Source organism: Mustela nivalis (assembly GCF_964662115.1).
Source record: "Mustela nivalis genome assembly, chromosome: 16".
Lineage (NCBI taxonomy): Eukaryota > Metazoa > Chordata > Mammalia > Carnivora > Mustelidae > Mustela > Mustela nivalis.
The window spans coordinates 51,112,120-51,139,913 of record NC_139035.1 but is presented as its reverse complement, the minus strand read 5'-3'; the positions used below and the strand labels follow the sequence as shown (position 1 = coordinate 51,139,913).

Below are 27,794 nucleotides of genomic sequence, written 5' to 3'. Positions count from 1 at the left end.
ACAGTAGAAAACAGTGTAGCCATAGGAAAGAAGTGAGAATGATTTAAAATATTTATTCATCAGAAAGTTTTCTGTGTGATTAGTAAGTTCATGATATTAGTATTATGACTAAAATGAAATTCTGAATGATTTCCTGTTCTCAGATGATTCTATTTAGAAATTTACATCTAAATATCTGTGTTTAACCTCCTTAAATTCATGTTTTCTATGGACTCCTGTAGACAGAAGGAAACTTAATTGCCTATTCTTTAAAATAATATCTAATCTTTTCTTCAATTCAGTAATATATTAAATTCAAAATATGGGTTCAATTGATTTATTGGAAATTAGTTTTGCCTTCTGGAGATTTAAGTAAGCCATTTAAATATGTGAAGAGTCATCTTCACTCTGTCTTTTTTTGTATAGTGGTGAATTTTCTTATTATTGGAGGTGTCCAACATGAATGGAAAAACTATACATCATTGAGCAGAAGAGATAATTAGACCACTAGAATGGACTCTTTCACTGAATTATGAGGTGCTGGAAGAAAGAAAAATAGAGAATTAATTATCGTAGTTTAGACGTAAGTGTGCCAACTTTTAGTGCCAAATAGATTTGGGTTTAATACTGACTTCTACTTAGTAACTGAATGATCCTAAATTGTGTAACTTGACTCAGTTTCCTCTCATGTAACATGAGCAGAGTATTTCTTCCTCAAAGAGCAGCTGGAAACATGAAACAGATAATATCTATAAAGGATTTAGAATATGACTAGATTGCAGTCAGAATTCAAAAGTTCTTGGCAAGGTATTCATCTCTGTTATTCACCTCAATTCCTTAAAATTTAGAATAAAGCACTTCAGTCCATATGTGTACATTTCTAGTAATTTTAGCTATTTTGTCTTATTTGTGATGAACAGAAACCTCCTTTTCCACTTCTTTCACAAACTGATGAGCCTTCATCCTACAATCTGTATCAACACATGGTGAGGAAGGAAATATCTCTCAAAACAGTCCTTTAAATACCATATCCCTTTGTACATCTTCACGTTTCAGGTAAAAATTCCTTAGTGGGACTTCAGCTGAGTCATTCATCACACAGAAAGAGAGGAGTAGCATAATCTTATGTTGAAAAGCAGGTTAAAATGTTTGATTTAAGGAGGGGCACCTGGGTGGCTCAGTGGGTTAAGCCTCTCCCTTCTGCTCAGGTCATGGTCTCAAGGTCCTGGGATGGAGCCCCGCATCAGGCTCTCTGTTCACAAGAGAGCCTGCTTCCTCCTCTCTCTCTCTGCCTGCCTCTCTGCCTACTTGTGATTTCTCTCTATCAAATAAATAAATAAAATCTTTTAAAAATTTTAATTTAAGGATTTTTTGCAGATATTAGTTTGTCCTGTGATAATTTGGAAAATGACACATACCAAGAGCCAGGGATTACTATTCTAGAGTGGTCCCATGTTACAATATGAATGATAAATGTTAATGTAAGTTTCAGCAATCAACGATGTCCATAGAGAAGTGATGGCCCATAGTCATCATCATGAGTCACAGAAGCTTCCATTCTCTATCTACTGGAGATTTAAGAAAATGTTTCCTTTGTTTTTCAGAGTCCATGTTTGTTTGTGATGTACAGATAAATGTGCTTTCCTCCTTTTACCCTGAGAGCAAATATATATTATGGACTACAAAAAAAATTAAAGGAAAAAATATTGTAGATCATAATACACTTATATTAATAGTTTTACAGTTCATTCTTCATTGTTGCTGTTTTAATTTGGAGGAAATATGATATAATAAGAGAAAGGAAAATGTGCGTTTTGGAGTCAGGGGTATGTGAAGGTAAATCTTGACAGCTCATAGTCCTCTAACTTGATTGCTCTGGGGCTTTTGTAAAGTTATACTTGCCCTTAGCATTTCCATCTCTATGAAAGAACCAATATCCTACTCTCATCTGTTTGAAAAGACTAAGCATGTGATGCCTCCATAGAACCTGGTAGAACACATATACTATGTACAATAAATGTTGGCTTCCTCTCTTTCATTTTTTTTTTTTTTTAAAATTAGGGCCCAACAGTAAATAAGGAGGCTTTAAATTTTTACAAGTTAGCATTTTACCAGTCAAAACTGTTTTCTAGTGGATCTTGTAACCAAGATACATGTGCTGATTAAAGGTAGCAGTTGTTTATTCTTTCCAATAACCTGATAAAGAGAAACTACTCTTAAGTCGCTCATAGTTCTTCTCTATAGTTGAACATTAACCCATGTATATAAAAGCTTTCCCTATAGTGAAGCCTGTGAGGCAGTTTAAATCACCCAAATTATTCTTATGAATACCTTGTTTTAAACCCTTATTTACAATAAACTAAACAACTATGCGATGTAAGCTGGGTAGTTCGTGCTAAATTTCAAGTGTTATAAATCATGTATTGTTAAACACCTAAAATATTCTGACAAGGCTACTCAATCTACATTGGAAATAAGACCATTTCTTTCCTCTAAGAGATTTGTTTTTTTTTTAATTATATATAATTACCATGTTTTTGTGATTTTTTTTTAAAGATTTTATTTATTTATTTGGCAGAGAGAGATCACAAGTAGGTAGAGAGGCAGGCAGAGAGAGAGAGAGAGAGGAGGAAGCAGGCTCCCTGCTGAGCAGAGAGCCGGATGCGGCACTCGATCCCAGGACCCTGAGATCATTACCTGAGCTGAAGGCAGAGGCTTAACCCACTGAGCCACCCAGGCACCCATGTTTTTGTGATTTTTATGGTCTTCATATCCTTTGAAACTCTTACAGTCAGTCTTGAGAAAAAAGAATGCATAAAAAGAAAAGAAGAAGAAGAATGCAGTCTTAACCTTAATTGTAACTCTTTCTCAAGTATTCAATTATAAAAGTTCATCAGAATTTTATGTGAATAACACAAAATATTCAAATTTAAAAACTGAGATATTATTCAATCAACTAAAAATTTGCGTTCAAATGTCACTTTTATTCTTATTTTTTAGACCAGCTGTAGCTCATAAGCATGATGTGAGTACCAAAGGACATCCACACATTTTGTAAATACTAAATGTGATTCTAAAAACGATTCAACATTCTGAGTTTGTTAGAAAGTAAAAAGGATTAATGACTGTGGATATAAAAAGATGTGATTATTTCACACAGAAATCATGCAGCTGTGCCTTTTACAACTAAAACACTGCTGTAGTTTATGGACATTAAAAGCACATATTGAAGGATGCTTCCAGAGAGAATGCAAAACAGAAGACAATAAAACAACAACAAAAAAACCAATCATGACTTTAATGTTATCCTATGATCGGTTCATAAGAAACGATTAGGTACCTTTGATATGCTAAGGTATATCAAATTAGGTACATTTGATATGATTACTAGGACCTCCTAGTAATGTGTTTTTCTGTCCCAATTTTCAAATCATCTATGTTATGTCCATGAGGAAGATAAATTTAAAAGAAATTTTGTTCTATTATATTTTCCTTGGATTTTCTCAATTTGGATTCTCATATATATAGTTATTGAGGATAAAGGTGATGTTCTCAAAAGGTTGGAACAAGTCAAGAAAACCATGGATAATAGAATGAGTAAAAGAATCCTATGGATAAGTCAATAATAATGATGTGGCAGATTGCATTAATTTTTGCAATTACTTTCTGCACAATTGTGGGTGCAAATATGCATCCATGGATTAATGGTCCATTGTAGAGAAGAACTATAAACAGTTCATGAGTGATTTCCTTTAACCTGGTAAGGGAAAGCATAACACTTGGATGAGTGGAATACATGATGTAAGGACCTATTTTATATTTTTATTTTAGCCAGAGGCTTCCATTGAGGTTAAACAATAACTTTGTTGTTTAACCCTGTCCCCGCTCCCCTTCCCCCCAGGGGACTTAAGAACAAGTCCCAGAAACCAGCTCAAGGTGTGGAGGCCAAGAAAAACAAGGCTGTACCCACCTCGGGTCTGGCCCTGAAGTAAGTACAGCCATCTTGGCAAAGCAAAAGCTGGCACCTTGCACTGTTAAGAGTGGGTTAGCATAAGAATGGCCATCCTGAAGGCCCGGAAGCCATTTTACTGAGTATCCCTAACAGTGTCCCTTGGTTTGCAAATGTCCTGATGATTTACAACAAAAAGGCCATCTTTTCAATGGCTCAGTACCTTGAGGCCAAAAGGTCGCACTCCCCACCATAAAACTGTAGGAGGCTCAGGCAGACGGAAATGTAATTAAGGTGAAAATTCTTCCAAACCTAAATCTCACTTAACCACCAGGGTGACACCAGAGTGGTAAAATGTTAAACAAAGTTAAACTGTCAAAGTGGGGCACAAGAGATGTATGTAGCTATGAAAAAGTGCCTTGAAAATGCTACATAAATCCTTGGCTTTGAGTGCTCCGGGTCCTTGTTGAAACCCACTGCGCCGGGCAGATACTTGGACCCCAGCTAGCTGGAAATAAACCTCGCTGTGTGACTTGCATTATCGAGAGTCTTCTCTAACTGAGGGGTGTTCGACTCCGTAACCTAACAATGAAAGTATGCCAGGATCTATTACAAGTTTTGAAAAATGCTGCAAAGTTACACAAATTCTTTGACTTTTTTCCTCTACCAGAAGGACAGCATGTTCCAAAGTGAAACTTCCTCAACTTAATTCTTGGAATGAAGAGATACCCAGAGTGGAACACAGAAGATCCACCATCAAAGCATATCAGTTGTTTTGTTTTGTTATTTCTTTACTGTGATTAAAATAACACTTACAGGTTGGCTCTGCCCTTGGGTTAGTCTGCCAACCTAGACTGTATACCATTACACCCAGACAAAAACAAAGCAAAATAAAACAAACAAAACAAAACAACTGTACATTTCTGATAGATATCTTCCTGGTCATTGAATTTCCTTACACTGGAAGATCTTATTTTGAATGTCCATTTGCTTTTGTATGTTTTACTTATAAAGACTGCTATTTGAGTAGAAATCTTTCTCATAGGAATAACCAATGCAAACATAGTTTAAATGTAATTGTAGGTTCTTACTTTTGATGTATCATTTCAACCCAAAAAAGTCATCCTATTTTTTGGTAATAAAAGATTACATTATTCCTTGTGGTAAAGTCTTATAATATTTTGGGTATAGTTGCTCTTTTGAAAATACATTTCAGTTTTTACAGTGTACTTTTCTCTCACTAGTGATGATTGTCCTTTCTTAGCTTAACATATTAAAAGGTAAGCATCCCAATGATATCTATCTTTCCACTAATACAGTGTTGTAGAAAGAATAGTGTTTTAGAAACAGACATTAAAAAAAAAAAATCTAGCTGAGAAAACTAGGCTTCTGACAAGAAGCAGAGCCAAACAAATATCTAAAGGCAGTAAAAACAGATATGTTGGCTTAACACCAATTGGCATTTGCAAGATATTATGGGAAGAAAATAACTAGTCTTAGAGAGCTTCGACAAAGAAACATAATATGTTTTGCAAAACACTCCAAATGAAAGCATCTGACTTTTGGATTATTAGCAATTATCCACCCAAAAAGTCTGAAAATTTTTTAAACAAAATTGCTCAGTTACCATAATGTTCTCGATAGAGCAATGACATGAAAAAAGAGGAACTGGAAATAAATAGTTCCATATCAGATGAAACTGAATCTACCTGGAGTAAAACACAATAAAATTATCTCTCTTTTGGAGTTGTTTACAATGTTATAAGGAACATTTTTGTTATGTATGTTATAGATTCCTGCTATTATTTTGGTAAAATTAATTTTCAGATTAATTAAGACTAATTTAAATTTAAGATTAATTTTCTAAATTTATTTAGATACTCTAAACAGGACTGTTCAAACTTAATGTGCATATAAATCACCCAGAGATCTGGTTAACCTGTAGATTCTGATTCATTAATCTGAGATGGAATCTGAGATTCTGCAGGTCTAACAAGCTCCAAGGCAATGCTGATGGTATTGGACTATGAATTACACTTGAGTAATGAGGCTCTAAACCATAGTAAAAACAGTAAAACTTATTACCAATTTAAATATCTGTATATGCCAGTCACCTGCATGTTCGATCTTTGCACTGTTACAGGTAACTCAGTATCTCTTTGTCAAACAATGGAAAGATGATTTATCTACCTTATCAAACTGCTATAAGGAAGAAAAAGAAAACATATAACCAAATTTATAAAATATGAAAACTTAACATTTATCTTTTGATTTAGTTGCCAGAAATGTCATTATTAAGATCTATTGACACAGCAATTTTAATCCCAATTTCTTTTGTGTTATATTCATGACTAGTTACACAAATGGCTTCAAATCACTTTAGTAGATAACTGCCTTATAAACAATAAATATTTAATTAACAATATTATTTTAACTTCCACTTTTTGAAAATTTTCTGTACCAAAAAAACATGAGAAATAAAAATAGAGGGAAAAAGAGAGATGAGAGACAGATTGAAACAAGACAGAAAGAGACAGAGAGAACAATGGATATAACTAATCTCATGTAGTATATCTTTATTTTTAAAAACCAGTATGGCAATTTTGTTCCCCTCTTCAACATGATTGTTTTTATGATTGCCCGGAATGAAGCTTCAGAAAATATTTCTTTTTCTTAAAACAGAATATGCATTCTAATAGAGGAAATAGTTCCGTCCATTTTTAGTGAGAATTTCTATTTGCATATGTTTTAGCAGATTTGCTTCTTTAATTAAGTTACAGTTAAAATAGAATAAAAGGAATTTGTATTTCCTAAGAAGAGACCAAATGAAAATGAGAAACACAATCACTGATCAATTTTGAAAGAAGGTGGTATATACTATAGAATTAAAACTATCTGTGGACACTTTATACAGAATGTAATTTATATAGATAAAAGTGAGAATTGACAATTTCTGAAATTAAATAAGGATATTTGGAATCTTACACTCCTAGGGATGCAAGACAATTTTTAAAAATCGAATTGCTGTCGTATCTATACTGTATCTTATTGTCTGACTTCTGGCTTCTGTCCTTGAAAGATATACACACACAAAGAGTATATGGTTAAACTTGCAAGCTATTAAACTACTTTGCAGCCATAGTGACTTATACACTAAGTAGTGATTGAGGTAGTATTCATTATTTTAAATAACTATGCTAGTAAGTTAATGCTACTACTCAGGACATCAATCATTTATTTTTCCATTCTCATAATGTTGAAAATGTTTTCTTTATATAAACAAAATTAAGTATCTGATGATATGCTTAAGTTGAACAATGTGGTAACAAGATATATTCTCATAAACACTTTCAGAAAAAAAATTAAAGACACATATTTAAAAATAACTATTTCTACTAAAAGTTAAATTATGACTTTTAAAACTCTGTGCATTCAAATACCACTGGTCAGGGCGCCTGAGTGGCTCAGTTAGTTAAGCCTCTGCCTTCAGCTCAGGTCATGATCCCAGAGTCTTGGGATGGAGCCCCACATGGGGCTCTCTGCTCAGCAGGGAGCCTGCTTCCTCCTCTCTCTGCCTGCCTCTCTGCCTACTTGTGATCTCTGTCTGTCAAATAAATAAATAAAAACTAAACAACAACAACAACAACAACAAAACCCTCTGGTCAAACAGGACTTTAATGTTGCTGAGAGTGAAAAATATTTTCTAAAGTTGCAAATGAACAAATCTTAAATCTTAATATATGATCCATTTGTCCCTAGAATGAATTTTGGTTTGATTTTTTTAAATACCTCTACTGACGAACCTTGGTGGCTCAGTTGGTTAATTGACTGCTTTCAGCTCAGGTCATGATTCCAGGGTCATGGGATCCAGCCCCAAATCCAGCTCCCTACTCAGCAGGGAGTCTGCTTTTCCCACTCCTCCTCCCTCTGTTGCTCCCCCTGTTTGTGCGCGCTCTCTTTCTCTGCCCAATGAATAAATAAATCTTAAAAAAATAAAAAATAAAATTAAATATCTCTATCAAGTAAAGAGTACTTTTTCCTGCACTCCTCTCCTTGGGAAGGTGTTTTGTCCTTGCATTCTTGACTGCCTACAGAAGTCCTGTGAGTTAACAGAAAGACTGGTGTAGGAAAGGGACTGATATGAGTAACCCTGCGTCTTCCTCTTCTTCAAGATGTGCCTGTCGGGGCACCTGGGTGGCTCAGTGGGTTAGGCCTCTGCTTTCAGCTCAGGTCATGGTCTCAGGGTCTTGGGATTGAGCCCCGCATCCTGCTTTCTCCAATCTCTCTCTCTCTCTCTCTGCCTGCTTCTCTGCCTACTTGTGATCTCTGTCTGTCAAAGAAAGAAAGAAAGAAAGAAAGAACACAAATTTTGGTCTGTTCTTCACTGTGTGGGGATTTAGAGAGCCTAGGTTGATATGGGAGCCATACAAACACTCCTGTGACTGTGGGTGGCTCGGGGCTATAATCGTGACTGCCTGGACAAGTCTGTATAATACTGGAGGTGAGGGTCCTATTTTAAATTATTGTAAATATTTTATTACAACATTTTATAACATCATAAGTAAATTTTTGGGCTGCATCTTCCTTAGTCTTTTTTGTCTTTTTAAATTCCTCCAGAACCTAAGTTTGGTGCTTAATAGTAGGTACCCTCCCTCTCATCTTTGAACTCAGCAGTTTTAAGCTCTTGTTATCTTTTTCCTATTCACTCATTTGTTGTTCTATATTCAGTACACAGACACGCTTTTATTTCAGTATTTGTCATATATTGTACTATAGTGAAATATATTATAAAAACAGTCATGAAATATATTCTATAGCTAGAAATCAATATATCCCAGTAGTGCAATCTTTTCCAAGATTGATTCTTCCTATTGACTAGCTTATTTTAGATATTTAAACAGTGATGGAGTTTAGATATCATTATCCAAATAGAAGCAAGCTGAATTACTATATTGATAAATAGTCTGAAAGCTATAAGATGAAATAAATGTGAAAAATGATATATATTGAAGAAGGTTTTTTATAATTTATTTTTCCCTATAGGGAGATAATTCAATCACTGGCTTTATCTATCATAAAATATCCCATTAAAGGCTTCAAGTATGCTACCCAAAGTTTTATGTCTAAGTCAATAATATGATGTACTAAATAACTCAGGGAAAAAAGACATTTTTCATTTATTTTTCATCACTTTAATACCGAGTGTATTTCACACAACTTATTTTTTCAAATGTTTAAAATGTTTGAATTTAGTTCCTGGTTACTTAGGAAGCAAAAAATTTACTGGCCTTTTGTTTAAAATGTTTGCTTATATACATGATGCCCTCAGTGTGTTAATATTACAATTGTTACTTAGTTGGTTAAGGAGAAAGCAAAAGAGAAAAAGCTCTAATTAAATACCACAAATCTCATTTTTTTAAAAAATGGAATAATAAGATTTCATGTTCAACCAGGTAAACATATAAAGTTAAAATATACCTAGAGCAACAATAAAAAAAAAAGTTTAGTATAATTACAACAGCAATATTTTTAAAAATTGCCTGAAATCTACCTGGTGTACATTTTAATTGCAAATACTTTATATCCTTTAGCTATGTAAATAATTTCATGGATTTTAGTTAACTTAGTAACATCACCCAGCAGAAATTCCTGAAAGAAATTATAAATAGCATTTAGAGGGGGGGAAAAAAAAGAATTCTGATAGAAAACACTAGGAAAACTAAATCCAAGGAGTATCCAGCCTGGAGAGAGCTAGGGAGTTCGGCAATTCCATGTCTTCCCCTCCCCCACCCCACTCCATAATTTGCCTTTAAGAAAATGCTTGAACAAGACTTTTAAATAATTGCAGTAAAACAATTTTGAGAGGACATATTACTGCCATTGAATTGTCAACCTGAAGAAATGATTTAATCCCACAAAGGATTTTTAGACCATACACACAAAACAAAAACATACACAACAAAAACTAATCTGAAAGCCAAAATGTGCATCTACAATGCCAAAACAATGAAAATAATCAAAAAGTCACCATGATTTTAGTACAAGGAACAAATATGTCTGTAAAAATCACCTGTGCTTTTTATCTCTTCTACCATTCCTCTGTCACTTGTTTCTTTTCCTATTTGGAGAATGTATTTTATGTTCTGAAATTCTGGATATTACACATTGTTAACATAAATGTGATGAAACCCAGTAAGAGTACAAGACCACTGAACTTTTTAAAGGAAGCTGTAGTAATCATTTAATTTTCGCTTTTACTTCCTGTTTTATTGCATTAATAATCATTGTTCCTAACCATACAGACACAGCTTTTAGAGAATCAGTTTTTATGACTACTGGAATATTTTATAAATTTTTTCTATCTGCACTTAATAATATTAACAATAACATAAATAATTAATTGCATGTATAAATTATGCCACACATTATGCTGAAACTATCTTCCCGCATCTACATTAATCTTCCTATGACCTTACCACACCCATTTTACTCTCCTACTTTCTCTTAAAAGAAACTAACAGAGAAGTTACTTAACATTTTAAAAATTTCACAATAAAATAAAATATTTCACACTTGGTTAAAAAAGGGAGGGAAAGTCAATTTTCAATAACAGGCTGATCTCTTTATCTTATAATTTTAGTACTATCCACTTATGGAAGACAGAGATCATGTCTTTTCTTGGCTGGCCTGTTCTGTCTACCTGAATCATTTACATTACTTTGCTTTAATTCCTTGAGGTTATATGACCGACTTGTATTTACTCACTATGTCCAGAAATCTCCTTTTCCAACCTCTCCATGCCTTGCTCACCTGCTCTTACTTGCCTCCTCATTCTCTCCAATTTTGTATCTTAGTTTGTTTAACTGAGTGTTTTGGCTCTTTGGATTTGGTTTTCATTCAGTCTTCTTGAATTAGATCTCAGTTATCGTCTACGCATATCATACTTTTGACATCTATTTAGTGAACTTGAACATTTCAGTCTCCAAACAAAGTGTAGTTTCATTTATTCATTTTAACAAATATTTAATGAGAACCTATTATATGCCAGGCACTTAAAGCAATGGAGGTAAAACCGGTGACAAGTACAGGTAAAATCCCAGTTTTCAAGAAAATATGCAGGAATGACAGATAATAAGCCAGGAAATGAGTAATTAAAGAATTTCACATAAAAATAAAGATTATAAAGAATACAAAGAAGATCAAGATATAATAGAGACTACTGGTGGACCACTGGGCATGTTCCTGGTACTAGGCAAAGGGAAACCCTCTCTAACAAGTAACATTTGAGCAGAAAAATTGTCCCAAAACATTTGAAGGTCATTGTGGTTGAAAAATAGAGAATGACAAGCAGAGAGAAAAGTTGAGGTCTGTGGTGAAAGCCAGTATAAGACATTCATGTAGTGCATTATATACCATAACAAGATATCTGGATTTTATTTTAAGTAGTTAATTATATGTTTTAGTTGACACAGGGGATGATTTGACCTTATCCAAGTTTTTAAAAGATCTGTGTGGAGTAAGGACCTGAGGCATATTCTGGGGAGAAATGTGGTGGTGACTTGGTCTAGGATGGTCTGGGTAGAAGTCAGAAAGTTTTGACATGGGATATATTTTGGAAGGAAAAAAGTATTGGCATCACTTACTGACAGACTGGACTGACAACTAAAGGAAAGAAAAGAGTCATCTTCTAAGGTAGGAAAAATGAAGAACTGGTGGCCTTTCATATTACCACACCACTGGTGTGAATCTGTCTGTATTCAGCACACTTACTGAGCAGCAGACAAGGAAGCAGGGAATCCCTGCTTTTATACTAATGGTATTCAGTGCTCTTCATTATAGTAAAGAGTAACATCCATTTCTAATAAAACGGTTGTACAAAATGGTTGGATATTCCTTAAAGTCACACACAAAACTAAATACATGGAATTCTGGGATATATTCAAGTTTTAGGAAAATCACATTTTCCCTACTATATTACCTCCCAAATATCATCTAAATGCTGACTTATATATCACCACAATAAAACACATATTTAATGATATTAAAACCACAGATTTCTTATTTCTTACAAATTTATAAATCGAAGAAGTGACATCATTAATCTCTACTTTTATTCAATTATGCATCATAATTGATATTTATGGATCAACTCTATATCATAATCAACCACAATCAGAAATACTAAGGAGTGTTAAAAAATGTAATTGTAGATCTTTAACGTTTGCTTCAGAAAACTTTTTCCTATTCTCTGTAACCAGGAGTGATGACTTCCACCCGTGACTTGACTGTTAATTATTCATTTTTTAAGCAAAATTTGGCCCGTTACCTGGCATTATAGAGTGTAATAGTTAATGACTGTATTTAATGCATGCTATTGTACTGCAAATTGACTTCAGGCAGGAACTAAGTAATAACCATCTACCTTACCATTGTGAATACCATAGAAGGCATTTAGGAATAACTCGATGGATAGATTGAATAAATGAATGAATTCTAGAAGTATTCAAACTGAAGCTTCTTTTCCTGACTGACAGTTTTAGCCACAAACACACATGAGCACAAATATTTTCAAAGAGTCATACCTCCCAAAGTAGCAGATAGCAAGAAATGTGTCCCATATTTCTTGATAAGGTTTTCTGTGATTTGCTGAAGGGTAGGTCGGCGTCCCAGAAGTCTTATGTTGCGGAAGAATTCAGGAGCAAGAGGGAGAGGGGAGCCCAGGAAATTTCTTCTCTCAACGGCAAGGTTATTTACTTTCCAGCGGCCAAACTCCCTGAAAAGCAAATTCATTTTTATTCATAAATACATAATCTATCTGAATGTTTTCATGTGAAAAGTTCACTTGGTAGTTTCGCTAGGGTCACCACATTACAATGAGTCTGGCCTGTAATAATATGTCATGTGCTATGAGTAGGAGAAGCAACATTTATAATTTATGTAACTGGAGTGAATATTCTGAAACCAAATCATATAAAGGAAAAAATAAGCCCCTTAAACAGCTTCCACTGATTTTTTTTTTCCCAAGAAAATATATACTCATAAACATGATTTTGTTATGCGTAGGACATGAATGCAGAGCTATTTAAAAAATCACCAAGGTAATATTTTATTATTTTGTAAGGGAACTTGTAAAAAAGAGAATGAATTTATTTTCATAATTCCGATTATTGTTTTCTCTATTCATTTTAGAGGGGGACCTTGTAAAACTTCAAGAATATTATAAAGCTACTGGAGAATTTTTTTTTTTTTTGCTACTGGAGAATTTAAAAAACATGATCTCAAAAGAAACATTTTTTACAGTAATTATTGCTTACAACATATTTTGAAACCTAAATTCAACTTGATCAGCAATTTCTCAGGATGCAAAACAAATTTTTAGGTAGTTTTGGCCAAATTGAAATGGAAGGTAGAGTTTTAAATGATTTATACATTAAAACATAGATTTATACATTTATATTGAGTTAAAATCAACCTAATGATACTTTAGCCAAGAACTATGGTGAACTGGATTTCCTGATTAACTGTATTTTTTCTGATGAGTGGTCTGATAAAAATCTTAAGTACCTTCCATTGGGAAGAATTCCATCCACCAGGCTAAATACTCCCAGGTATTTTATTTAACTTATTACTATCTAGCAAGTAAAATTTTGAATAGATATTGTATAAATATATGCCATATTTATGCATATTTTTCCTCCAAAAAATGCCTGCAGTGCACCAACGAACAGTGAATAATAAGAAGATAAGTCAGTGAACCAGACCAATACTGTCCCTGTCCAAATGGAGTTCACATTCTAGAGAAAGTTTTAAAAATAAATAAAGAAACAGACGTTAACTTAAATTTTAAACAAATGTCACAGTGTTGTAAGTGCAGAGATCTACCACAGACAGCCCACTGTGATAAGCCACAGAGCTGTGGGCAGTGGGGACCTGTTTTACTTTCAGAGACCAGAAACGGCAACTCTGGAGAGGTGGTATTTTATACTTAGGCAGTCTCTGAAGGGAGCGGGAAAAAAAAGTTGCCGAAGGAAGTGAAGCAGGGAAAAGATTCATACAGAATAAAGAAGAACAGTAAATACTTGGAGGACAAAGAGCCATATCCCTGACAGAGCCTCTAACTGGGAATATTTTGCTCACGAGACTCACATTTGGCAGCCCCACAATCCACTTGGTCTTTTGGAAATTAATTATAAGATAAGGTTCACTCAAGGATCTACGGAAGACTTCAGCCTGAGAACAAGTGAACTTAGTGGTTCTTTCATTGAGAGACTCTTGCCATCTCCTCCATAAATCAGCTGATCCACACAGTTTTCTCTACCAATGGTTCTCCAACTTCAGCACCTCTTAGAGTTGCCTGGAAACTCCACCCCAGAGTTTTCTGATTCATTAGGTCTGAAATGGGATCTGGAAGTTGCATTTTTAACAAGCAACGCTAATGCTGCTATTTGGAAAAAAATACTAATTAGAAAATTTAATGTATTGTCTTTAAAATTTTCTTAAAGTGCTCTATTCTCAATAAATGTAGAGCTCTTAGAGATACTATTCTAGATTTACTAATGCCTGTTTCCTCAGAAGACAGTATGGATGTCCTTTATCTTTCAAAACCTAGGTTGATATTAACAATTTTTTATGTCTTTTCTTTTTATAAAAAAGTTACCTGTATTGATTATACATGTATAATACATAACACATTTTTTATATTTTATATATTCTAAATAATGTATACTATATAGTACATGACATATATTTATATATGGCTATATAGAATTTCATATATGTTTATATATATATATTTTACATACTTTTTATATTATATATAAATATATATTAGAGTATTCTAATTTTAAATTCCAATGTTTATTAGAAAATATATTGTATATGTAAAATATATAATATAATCACATAGAATATATGTATATTATAATTTATTATATATTACACACAATGTATTATAACTATATATATTATATGCATATACTTATAATTGCATATATAATATATTATTATAATTGCATATTACATTATGTGTAATATATAATACATATAATAATATAGCTATATAAGTATATACTTATATATGAGTACGGTATACTTTTTATTTATATCATAAGTGTAAGTATATATTCAAAATTGTGAGGAAGAATCTTTAGATAAAACATTTAAGTTGTAATATTTTGTGATATATCTCAAGGTATATAATCATGTAATGCTTGTAAGAAGTTACTTATTAAACTATAATTGAAATAATAGTTGCTCAATTCCGAACTTTAAAAGCTTACCCACAAGAGCTACTTCTTTAATTTGCTGAAAAAATTTATAATTTTATCAAGGAGTGACATAACTTTAACTCAAAATTGTGGTGTTATTTTTCTCCATGATTTAAAGGTTAAATATATAAACTCACATGCATGTATTTGTAGACTAACATGTAGACTAATAAATGAATTAATTGGACTTGATATAACCAAGAAGATTGATTCAATTGTGATATTGTAGACACTATATAAACCCTTTTAAAATCACAGAATATTTCATACTAGATAACTGTTGGTAAATACACATTTGAAGTGTACAATTCTAGTCTTTCTTAACAATTATTTAATATACAGATAAAAACCCATGATCTATTCTGACCTGACTTACTACTTTCTTTAGTTTATTCCTCTTAAATTTGACAAAGAACAGATATAATATGAAGGAACTATAGTATATTTGTGTCATTTTCTGAAATCCGTTTTTAACACTAGTTTATAAGAAAATATATTAATTGTTCACTTTTATTGCCATTACCAGAATTCTGCTAGCCTTGTAGATGAATGTATGAAAAAACTTCATCTCCAAGGCTCAGAGATTATAGTAAGACAGGTAAAATGCAAATGAATAAATTTCATTTCAACCACTTTAAAATATTTTTATGTACAAAAGTTTAACGATGCAGTAGTTTATTTAACATAATTCCTCTACCCAATTTATCACTATCCTTTAATGTAAGTATAGTAATCTAACTTTGAATATGTTTTCTTTTCTCCTAGAGTCATATACCATGGAAAGCTATGCAGACCCTAAGACTGTGGACAAGCATTCCAGGAAGCTGTCAGGTGCTGAGGTAGTATGCCATCTGTAAACTTTGATGATTTTATAAAATCAGTTCACCTTCCAACGTTTCAGCTCCACAAAACATTTGACCATCCCATCTCATTATCCGCTCTGTCACTCAACAGCCAAAAGTAAAGGACAAGTCTTGCGAAGTATGATTAAACTCAGACTAATACTAAGGCAAATTAGCCGAATGACTAACTAACCAATTTAATTAATTAATTACTTTTAAGAAATCTATTAGTGTTAGTAATTATAGCAAATCGTTTCTTTCTTTCTTTCTTTTTTTTTTTTTTAATTTCATTTATTTATTTGACAGACAGAGATCACAAGTAGGCAGAGAGGCAGGCAGAGAGAGAGGAGGAAGCAGGCTCCCTGCTGAGCAGAGAACCCAATGCGGGGCTCCATCCGAGGTCCCTGGGATCCTGACCTGAGCCAAAGGCAGAGGCTTTAACCCACTGAGCCACCCAGGCGCTCCAAATTATTTTCTTATCTTGAAAGCTCTAGCTAAAATTCTTCTCCTAGGGTTGCCTGCGTGGCTCCATCAGTAGAGCCTCTGCCTTGGCCTCAGTTCATGATCCAGATCTCAGGGCCCTGGCATCAGCTCACATCAGGCTCCCTGCTCAGCGGGAGCCTGCTTCTCCCCTTCCCTGCTCCTTTGCCCTGTCCCCTGTTCATGCTCTCCCTTGCTGTCTCTCTCTCTCAAATAAATAGATAAAATCTTCAAAAATAAATAAATAAAATTCTTCTCCTAGTTTTTCTTTTATATTTTGTATAAAGAATAAAGTAATATACTATGCTTTAATGTGTACTTCTGTGTGGGTGTGTAAAATCATAAATGTTGATCTGAGATCTCTCATTTCCACTCTCCACATTATTAGTATGTATTGTAACGATACACGATCACTGCTATAATAGCTACAGATTTTTGGTGAAAACCCAGACAGATAGCACTGAAATAATCCTGAGAAGTGGTGGCAAAAATCACTTTAAGTAAAGGAAGTCATACCAGAAAAATTAAGTACCACACTGAGCAGTGAACATTAGGTATACATACAAATACTCAGGGTCCCTTCACCCTGGGCACAGGATAAGACCAGTTACTGGTGTCTTTTAAAATCAGTGTGGCCATGTGGCTTACTTTGACTAATGAAGTATGCACCTGGCTGGTCCATCAGCCTGGGATCCTAATAAACAATGATAATTCAAATCTCCATCCCCCAACCCCACCCCTGCAGTTTACAGGGGTGAACAAGCTCATGAACTACAAAGAAATTTTGTCATGCAAAGCTATCAAGATTATGGGGTTATTAGTTGGTTTATTTGCTTGCTCTCTAGTAATATAATCTAGTACATCATAAGCAACATACAGTAGTTTGACTTTGGGGTAACTTGAGAAGGCAATAAAGAACTAATGTTGTATATAAATTGGAAAATTATGGATGCAGGTTTTTTTTTTTCCTCCCTGAAAAAAGATAAAATTCACTTCAGTTGCAACTAGACCATGCATTCATTAAATCTTGGAAAATTTAAAAGCAATGGAATGCTGAATTGAAAGCACGCTGTCGGGTATGATTATTATAATGAGAGCATTTTACCTAAAGGATCTAAGGATTCCATCTAGATTCATCATGTTTATATTAAATAAGAACATTGTTGCATCTAACTGAATACTCCATTCTACCTGAAGCCTTCACAGTACATAAATATTTTCCCATCATAACCTTTGGAGGTCTTTAAATGAAATAGGCACAATCATTAGAGTTTAATGTGACTCAGCCCCTTTAGAAGAAGCACTATTTTGTGACACCCAAATGAGCTATAAACAGTTCACCCAGGGGGCGCCTGGGTGGCTCAGTGGGTTAAGCCGCTGCCTTCGGCTCAGGTCAGGATCCCAGGGTCCTGGGATTGAGCCCCGCATCAGGCTCTCTGCTCGGCAGGGGGCCTGCTTCCTCCTCTCTCTCTGCTGCCTCTCTGCCTACTTGTGATCTCTGTCTGTCAAATAAATAAATAAAAAAAAAAAAAAAAAAAAAAAAAACAGTTCAGCCAGAACAGTACTTTGCAAATGTTTTTGTTGGCTCTAAGAAGCCTCGATTAGTTGATTAAGTTGTATGTTTGCCTGCTAAAAATTCTGACTTGCAGGCATCTATTATTATGTATGTCTATGTAATGTTTACTTTTCTACAACAATATTTATTGTAATTTTATCTGTACCCACTTAATGTAAAAGATTGGAAAGCAAGAATGACATCAACAGATTCCATTTAAATAATGATTACATCATTGCCATATTGTCATTGACCTTTCTTATTAGTATTTAAATTCCATGTGAATACAAAAATGCACTCTGTGTATTTAAAATATATTAACTACCATAATTTCTTTCAAATTGCACATATATATCCAGTTCCTGGAAAATATAGATCCTGCCACTGTTGCTTTTCAATTCAATGCCAAAGGAAAAGAAGGAACAAATAAATTGACAAAATCAGATGATACAGTTGCTGAAAAGATTTACCGTTAATTACCAATTTACACTAAATAAAGTTGCTTATCTAAGTCTAAAGAGGCTATTATTGTATTATTTTTCATAACACTACATTTGTTGGCTTATAATTTTGATTCATTCAATATTAATTAAATTTGTGTTTACAACAGAGTATTAAATAAGATATATTACCCAAGCACTAATGTATGGCAAACAAATTCTGCCTGAGAATCATAAATTGACTTGCCAATCTTGTGTAGCAATATCCTTCTAATTGCATCTATAAAGTCATACTGATCTTTAAAAATGCCACTAATAATCAATACTAACTCCCCATAATTCTATTATGTGTAACTGTTATATATATAAATGGTTCTTTGAACGTTCTTTCCTTATAGCTTTCATGTTGCACAGATGATGCTGTTTTGCATTTGGCCTGGAAAAGAGAGATGTTCCTAATGGCCTGGCTGACTGTAGCTCTGAAGCTAGTGTTTTTAAAGCAGCTGAATGCTAAACAGTTGGCAGAGTAGAAAATCCACTTTCTTTCGCCCTCCTGCCCTTTGAGACAAAACAATTAAAAAAAAAAATTAACAGTAGCGAGTTTTTAAATCTTGAGAGGTCTTTTTAGATGAGGCTAGGAATTTAACACAATGAATTTAAGCAAATAAAATACTGGAATGAATAAAAGACCAATGAAAAATACGGCTTATGTAAATTGTGTACATGTAGGATTTTTGAGAAGCACAGTTAATGACTATAGTATTTTGAAAGAGCAGCCAACAGGAGCACCTGGGCTGCTCAAAGGTTAAAGCATCGGCCTTTAGCTCAGGTCCTGATCCCAGGGTCCTAGGATCGAGTCCTACACCCAGCTCCCTGCTCAGCAGGGAACTTACTTCTCCCTCTCCCACTTCCCCTGCTTGTGCTCCCTCTCTCACTATTCTCTCTGTCAAATAAATAAATAAAATCTTAAAAAAAAAAAAAGAGCTGCCAACTCATCGTTGATTAGAGAAAACAAATTAGAAGAATTGCAACAGAATATTGCCCCCACCCCTATAAAACAGCAAGAATTAATTATAGGTGTAGCTTCTTATCTATATCATTGAATTAAAGAAAATGGAGGTAGAGTTACAAATAATTTTTTTAAAGAATTGTTTGTGGCTAGTAATATATATTCCTAATTATTTAAAAAGTGTTAAATTTTCAGGGCCATAAAATGACTGAAAATTAATATTAGCTTATATAGTTTTAAGTTATTTCTGTAATTTAATAGATAGGGTTTTAGTCAAATTTTAAGAGAAATACCACAGAATTTAGTTACAATAGTCAATGCCATTATTCCGAAAGGTGACTTATTTAATAGAAACATAAAGTTACCACATGCTGTGTCCACACAGATATATATACATAATATAGTAATTTATTATTTACATCTAAATTAAATCACTCTTTTGAGCAGATGTTAGCAAAAGTATTGATGTAAAAAATGTAGATACATGCTGTCAATGAAGGACTTTCTAAATTGAAGAGAAGGAATTCAGTAACAAACAAAAGTTTTTCTTTCTAAATTTTGGTACTGTAATTTAACACCTGTTACAACTTATCACAATTCTCCATCAATCACATTAATATAATACAGAGATTTGGTAACTATTAATCAGTGTAGAGAAGCCAAGAGACAGATACAACTAGTTAAATTAAAATATTCTGATTTTTTCTGACTCAAGAAATAAACAAATATCAAGGTCCTTTCTTTACATTTATAATTTAAAAGATATTTATCTTGGTTAATTAGCAAAAATATTTGCATTTCACACATTAATTTAAATATTTTAGGGAGGTAATGTCAGCTTTTCAAGAGAGATTTAGGAGTCAGAATGCTGAAGTTTCAAATCCCTCCCTCACCAACTCAATTCACAAAATTCAAAGTCCTATAAATTCTGGCATATTCTTAACCTCACTGACATAAAGTCATTTCACTTAGGTACATACATCTAATAGTAGATGTGTAACATTTAACTAAAATGGTACAGGGGACATGGTTTACCTCTTAGCAAATTTTGGCATGTGTATGCTTGTGAAGTCATGAATTTTTGTCCCAAGATGTCAATTCTTTAAATATATATAAATATTGATCAAAATCATAATCCTTAGAGAAATAAGTGGTCAAATTAACAAAATAATTAATAAACAGAGCCATACTCAAAGAACCTACAAGGGCACCTAAATGGCTCAGTTGGTTAAGTGTCCAACTTGATTTCAGCTCAGGTCTTGATCTCAAGGTGGTGAGATCAAGCCGTGACTGTGTCAGGTTCTGTGCTCAGTGCAGAGTCGGCTTGAGATGTTCTCTCTCTCCTTCTCTATTTGCCCCTCTCCCTGCTCACATGTTCTCTCTCCGTCTCTCTTTCTCAAATAAATAAATAAGTAAAATCTTAAAAAAAAAAAAAAAGAATCTGCAGATTGCTCTTCTTTGTCCAGGTACAGACTAATAAGTTAAATGCTCATGAGGAAGGTCATTGCTAAAAGAAGAGTTAACAGCTAATGAAAAATTAATATGCTTTGTGATAATGTCTTTAAACATTTAAGCAATAAGTTCATTAAGATTTCTTTATGATGGTCCAGTCTCTACCTTAAATATTGGATCAAACATTCACAAACTGTGGATTATGACAAGTAGCTAACCAATTAAATATTTGAACTTGCAGTAAGTTACAAATTCATATGCTATTTAATTTCAATAATATAAGGTAAAAAATATAAGATCAAGGGTCATTCTCTTTGAGAGTAATTACAATTTTTAGAGGCAGTGAATATAAATTGTTAATCTTTTTAATGGAATTTTTTCATAATAAAAATTAATTTTAAATATAACTCAATTTAATAGAATATATATTTTTCCTGAAATAGGTTTTAAAATGGCTTAAATAAAATTCTTCTTAAAATGTTATGATTTTCCCACATGTTAAGGGAATTAAACTTGCTATTAATTTTATGTCTTTTGCATTAACACATGGAAGAGAGGCTGGATATGGTCTATTACAACAAATTTTCAGAAAAAAAGTGTACACTCTTAGATTTACAAGGTGTGAATTATTATTCCCCAAATTATAACCTTTCAGCCTGAATCAGGCTTGAGTTGTCAAAATGCCACTTTACACAAAAAAAGCTTGTGAAGCATAAACTGGCAATGTCACGTTTCTCTGGATATTACCCTTAGAATTTATGGATTACAAATTGAAATTTATTATCTAACAGGCACTTAGCCTTCCTGTCTTCTATGCTTGAGAATTATACAAAATAAATTAGTTAACTATCACCTACTATATACATACTTCAACAGGGAAACTGCACTCATATTTACCACATCAACGGAGTCCTCAACTAATGGTTATATATACTCATAGCTGAGTATTTTTCTTGCTCCTAGTAACTAATATATTGGTGTAGTTACTTGATTAATACCTGCCTTCTCCTTAATGCAACAGGCTCAAATATATGCTTTCTTTTTATGGCCGTGCATTTTTAAGACTGAGATACATGACCTGTAGTAATCATTCAATTTATACATACTGAATCAACAAATGAGCAATGTTCACATGTGAGCTAAAATGAAATGACTTAGTTATATAACTAAGATAGGGATGGGGTTTGTGACTTGTAAGCATACACCTTGGCTAAAATTCATACAACACCAAACCTATTGGAAGAACGTATTTCTCAATCATGCACTTGGAATGTTCAAGTGACTGAGGGACATTAGGAGTTAACTGTTAGCTAAAATGAGAATCATTAATGACTAGGAAACAACCTACTCTTGTTAAATCTAATATGTATGAATATTGAAAAAAATGTTATCGTTATCTGTGAGTGCCGTAAAATATATAGTGGTGGTGTTCATAGGCTTGGTTAGTGGGAACTTTGTGGAGAGAAGTCCTGCCATTTCCATTATAAGTGTACCTTCATCATTCACATCTGTGTCACCCACATGGAAAGGAAAGAAGGCTGATTTATATAAACCCAATTCCCATCTCGCCAGGGAAGAAATAAATACAGAATATATAAGTGGACTAGCTTTCCACTACTACCATTAAAATATAAATTTTTTACCTATGAATTATTATTTTTTTCCCATTAACAAGCAATAAATGTAAAGTTAAAGTTTGGAAGGTAAAAAACAAAATGTTCAAATTAACGGCAATTTAAAATTTTGATTGGCAAAAACTTTTACCTCAACATAACATTTGGAATGATAATCTTGTGTTGAAAGCAAAAATCTATGAGGTTTAAACTAGTGCACTGGGAAGACATGCTCTTCTTATCTACTTTCAATGAGTGAGAGAAACTTGGTGCCGATTATCCCTCCAAGGATGTTCACCTACCAAGAGGTTGAATCTGAGGGGATTTGACACCAAAACCAATGGCTTTAACTTTCTTATAGATTAAGAGAAACTGGTGATTGAAAAGTAGACTTTAACAGGAATGTATGATGTGTGTTTATATATGTGTTTATGAAGGTACTGTCTGTGGAGAGTATATAGTGAAAGAAAAATATACAGACAAAAATATAGAAAGAGAGGGAGAAAGAGTAGGGGAAAAGTGGGGAAGAGGTAAGTAATCATATGGGGATCAAGTGAGAAACATTATTATATCAACATAAATAAATATAAATATAATGGAAGCAAAATGACAATTATAGATTAATCCTGTATTATCCTGACTAATGGATATCCCCAAAATAGATAATGCAAATATCTGCTTGGTAGAAAAAGCTAAAGAAACTTTGGGAGTAATTCATATTTCTTAGAAAAGGATGGTAGAATTGTAGGAAATAAGGATTAAAGAGGTCTGTGAGCAACTGCTTTACAGGTGACATAGTATAGTCCAAACTCCATACTCAAAAGTACAGAGAATAAAAACCCTCAGAGGGAGAAACACAGATGGTAAGAGAAAAAATATATTCTTAGATGGGGTCATCCAACAGTTCTGAGGAGACTCAAGGATGAGATTGGGAAGCTGATGGGAAAATCTCTTATATCAAACAAGCACCAAGCTGGAGGATGCTGATATGACCCCAGCGCACAAGAAGGGTCCCAGAGACACAAAGAGTCCTGTAAAGCCACAGGGATATTTAAATTCCACAATAAAAGTTTAACATCACTCAACGTAAAAGGAAGCAGTGCACCACAAGAAAAAAAAATCATGGTTTCTACAAAGGGATATTATGTCTGATCACTTCACTGTAATTACCTTTAATGAGAAATAGGCATGTAAAAAATTCTTGAATATAATCTATCAATTCTTTTAAAAAATGTCTCCTCATAATTTGCTTAAAAAAAAAAAACAATCAGGTTGCTAGAATGCTTAATAGTTCAGAACACTTACATTTGGAAAAAATCTATCCAAACAATGGAAATATCTGAAAAGAAAGATTAATCACAACAAAAAGAACTGATCAGATGTGCTACTTATCTAATACGCAAAGTAATTAGCTAAGCTATATTCAACGAAAAAGTGTTAACATACTTAGAAAAAGAGAACACTTGAGTGGGATTCAGGGGGGCAGTCTTCTAAAAGAGAAAAGACTGAAACCTCCTAGAACCACAGAAGGTTAAAACTGAGCATACATAGTATTTGGTTAAAAGAGAAGAAAAAAGAGTAATAAAGGATGCACCTGTGATGATAGAGGAAGATTGGACATTGATAAATATAAGAATCATGAAAAACACCTTTAGAGGTTTTTATTACTTTACAGTTGACACTGAAAAGGAAGTGGATCAATAAAACTAAAATACTGATGGACCTGTACCATGGAGAGTCCCTCTATGGGACAAAGGAAAATGGAAAATAAAAAGATGAAATAATCACAAAAGTATCCAAGGAAAATTTATAAGAATGAAGGGAGATGAGAGAAGACTGGGAATAGGGTCAATCTGAGGACACGCAGATTGGTTAAAAAGAGGAAAACAAGGAAATAAAAAGGAGAAGATTTATACTATCTTGAAAGGAGAAATCAAAGTATTTTCTACATTTCACCTCAACATTACAGGATTGATAAAAACAATGAAAATGCATATATACAACTGATAGTTTCTACTTTCCATTTCTTGCCCTGTCAACATCATCAGTTTGAGGTTTTTTTGTGTTTGTTTTGTTTTTTATTTCATTTGTGTTTTTTTAATTTTTTTACTTTATTTATTTATTTTTTAAGATTTTATTTATTTATTTGACAGACAGAGATCACAAGTAGGCAGAGAGGCAGGCAGAGAGAGGTGGTGGGAAGCAGGCTCCCTGCTGAGCAGAAAGCCCGATGTGGGGCTAGATCCCAGGACCCTAGGATCATGACCTGAGCCGAAGGCAGAGACTTAACTCACTGAGCCACCCAGGAGTCCCTGTTTTATTTTTTTAGAGAGAGAGAGAGAGACAGATTGGGGCAGAGAGGGGCAGAGGAAGAGAGAGAATCTCAATAAGCCTCCACACCCAGTGTGGAGTCCAACACAGAGTTCTATCCTACAACCCTGAGATCATGACCTGAGGCAAAATAAAGAGTCAAAAGAGTCAGTCACTCAATGGACTGAGTCACCCAGGTGCTCCTGAGTTTTTTATATATATATATATATATATAAAATTTATAGTATATAAATATACTGAAAATAGTATTTTAAAAAATAGTATTCTGAATCACAAGTATAATGAAAATATGAAAAGAATAAATTGCAGATGAACATCTTAAATAAAGGCAAGATATTAATAACATTTCAATATATAGTTAGCATTAAATTTATATTCATGGACACTTAAGGTCCAATAGTGATGTCTATGGTGAAATATAACATGAAAAATAGCTGACATTTACTAAGCAATTTTTATGTGACAAATGTGAAGAGTTTTCCTGTCTCCCTTACTTTCACACACAATCAGGAAATAAGTATAAGTGTCAAATAAGAAAGTCAAATGCCATACTGACACATGCAAATTTGGGTGCAGGAAGATTTAGGGGAAAACACTGGCATAAACATAGAACTCCAATTTTCAAGTGATTTGTTTATCACCAAATTAATCCCTGGTTACAGAGGGTCTCCATCTCCTACAGGAAGAAATTCAGTTGCTAGATCTCATTTTGAGTAACTGATGTTTTGAAATAGGCAGCAGGTTCAGTTACAGAGTTATAACTTTCCCAGAGCTCTTTCCTCTAAGACCATAGATGCAGATCAATTCTCTAAGATTGTCTCCTGTCTTTTCGATAAATGGCTCTGTGGGAAAGTTGATACCTAGAAAATTGGAGCACTTTTCATCTTGGCATGAGTTAATTCATTGATTAGATATTTATTGAGCATTTATCATATTCCAGAACTGTTGTTAGACACTATTGATGTACTTGTTACTGTTATTAACAGAACAGCTAGCCAGCCAGGGAGAGGTGAGCAATTTTATCTGTACACTGGCATTGTGTTTGTTTGATCTGGGACTTTTATGTATACCTAAGGTCACAGGAATAAAAAAGGAATAATTGTGCACTTTAGTTTCATGCAGTGATTGTAATCATCTGGCATAAAGCAGGCATTCAATAAATACTCCTTGAATGAATGAATGAATATTTGAATGCAATTCTTTTTTTTTTAAAGATTTATTCATTTATATGAGAGAGACAGAGAGAGGGAGTGGGGAGAGAGGCAGAGATAAAAGGAGAGAAGCAGAATCCCCACTGAGTGGGACCCCAATTTGGGTTTGATCCCACAATGCTCAGAACATTGATCTTGATCCCTCAATGCTGAGCTGAAATCAAGAGTCTGACCCTTAGTCCAGCTGTACTACCCAGGTACCCCTTGAGTACAATTCTTAATATGATTAAGTTGATTCATAAAAAATTTTTTTATTAAATGTTTTATTGGTATAATGGTAAGATTTCTATTCACTTGTAAAAAACCAATAGAGAACTCTTATACTTTTTCCAGTTTCTTCCAATGATTACATCTTACACCACCATTGTATAACATCACAACTAGGATAATGGCATTGATACTGTCGAAATACAGAACATTCCCTTCTCTGCAAGGATCCTTCACGATGTCCTCATCTAGACCCATATACTTTCCTCCTGACCTCCAGATTCCTGACAACCACTAATTTCTTCTCTACTTCAATAATTTTTATCATTTTAACAATGTTATATAAATGGAATCATACAGTGTGTAACCTAGTGGCATTGGTTTTTTCCACTCAGAATAAATCCCTAGAGATTCATTTAAGTTGTGGCTGCTATCGAAGTTTGTTCATTTTCCCTGCTGAATGGTATTGCATGATATAATTGTATCAGTTTGTTGATACAATTGTATCAATTGTTGAAGATATTCAGATTGTTTCTAGGTTTTGGCTACTACAAATAAAACTATCATTTACATTTGTGTACAGATTTTTGTGTGATCGTAAGTCTTAATTTCTTTGTGATAAATGCCCAGAAGTACATTTGCTGGGTTATATGAAGATTATAGCATTTTACATTATCAGAACCAATGTTTAAGTGGAGTAATTTATTCATGCCCTCCCCAGAATTTTTTGTATTTTCTTTTAATTTTAGCCATTTTGATAGGTAAAAGTTTTATTGGTATGTAGTTATATCTCATTGGGCTTGATTGCTTTTAATTTGCATCTTTTTAATAGCTCATGATATTCATCATGTTTTCATGGGTTTATTTGTCATGTGTATAATCTTCTTCACTAAATATTTGGTCATATCTTTTGCAAATATTCTATCTGAATTTTTTAATGATTAATTTTGATAGAAATAAAAAGATTAGATAGAAGATGATAAATAAATAGATATTGGTCTTTTATTACATATGTGAGTTGCAAATATGTTCTTGCTTATATTTGCATGTATATAACTTAAATTTTTACCCTCTTTAACAGGATCTGCCAAACAGTAGAAGTTTTTAATACTGATGTTGCCCAATTTATCAAATTTTCCTTATAAGGATCATGCATTTGGTGTCAAATCTAAGAACATTTTGTCTAACCCTAGATCTCAAAGATTTTCTTTCCCTATGTTTTATTGTTATCTTTTCATTTTCCTGACATTGTCTTGGAGAAAAGACGTTTTAAAATTAAACGAAGCCTAGCATATCAATTACTGCTTTCACAGATTTTGTCTTTGGTGTTATATGTAAAAAGTCATCACCTTACCTCAGAACAGGTTTTCTGCCTGTTGTCCTCTAGAAGTTTTATAGTTCTGTGTTTTATATTTAGCTCTGTGATCCATTTGACCTACTTCTTGTAAAGGTGTGAGGT

The 27,794-nt window shown here is 33.4% G+C and overlaps 1 protein-coding gene across 6 annotated transcripts in view; it reads right to left on the bottom strand.

The window, feature by feature from the left end:
* BRINP3 (BMP/retinoic acid inducible neural specific 3) overlaps positions 1-27,794 on the bottom strand; it is a 392,688-nt gene that overhangs the window by 188,031 nt on the left and 176,863 nt on the right. For all 6 annotated transcript variants that reach the window (XM_082704050.1, XM_082704048.1, XM_082704051.1 and 3 more), the window contains one exon: positions 12,511-12,701. In XM_082704050.1, coding sequence (XP_082560176.1) covers positions 12,511-12,701 — 191 coding nt within the window. The remainder of the gene's footprint in view (positions 1-12,510; positions 12,702-27,794) is intronic.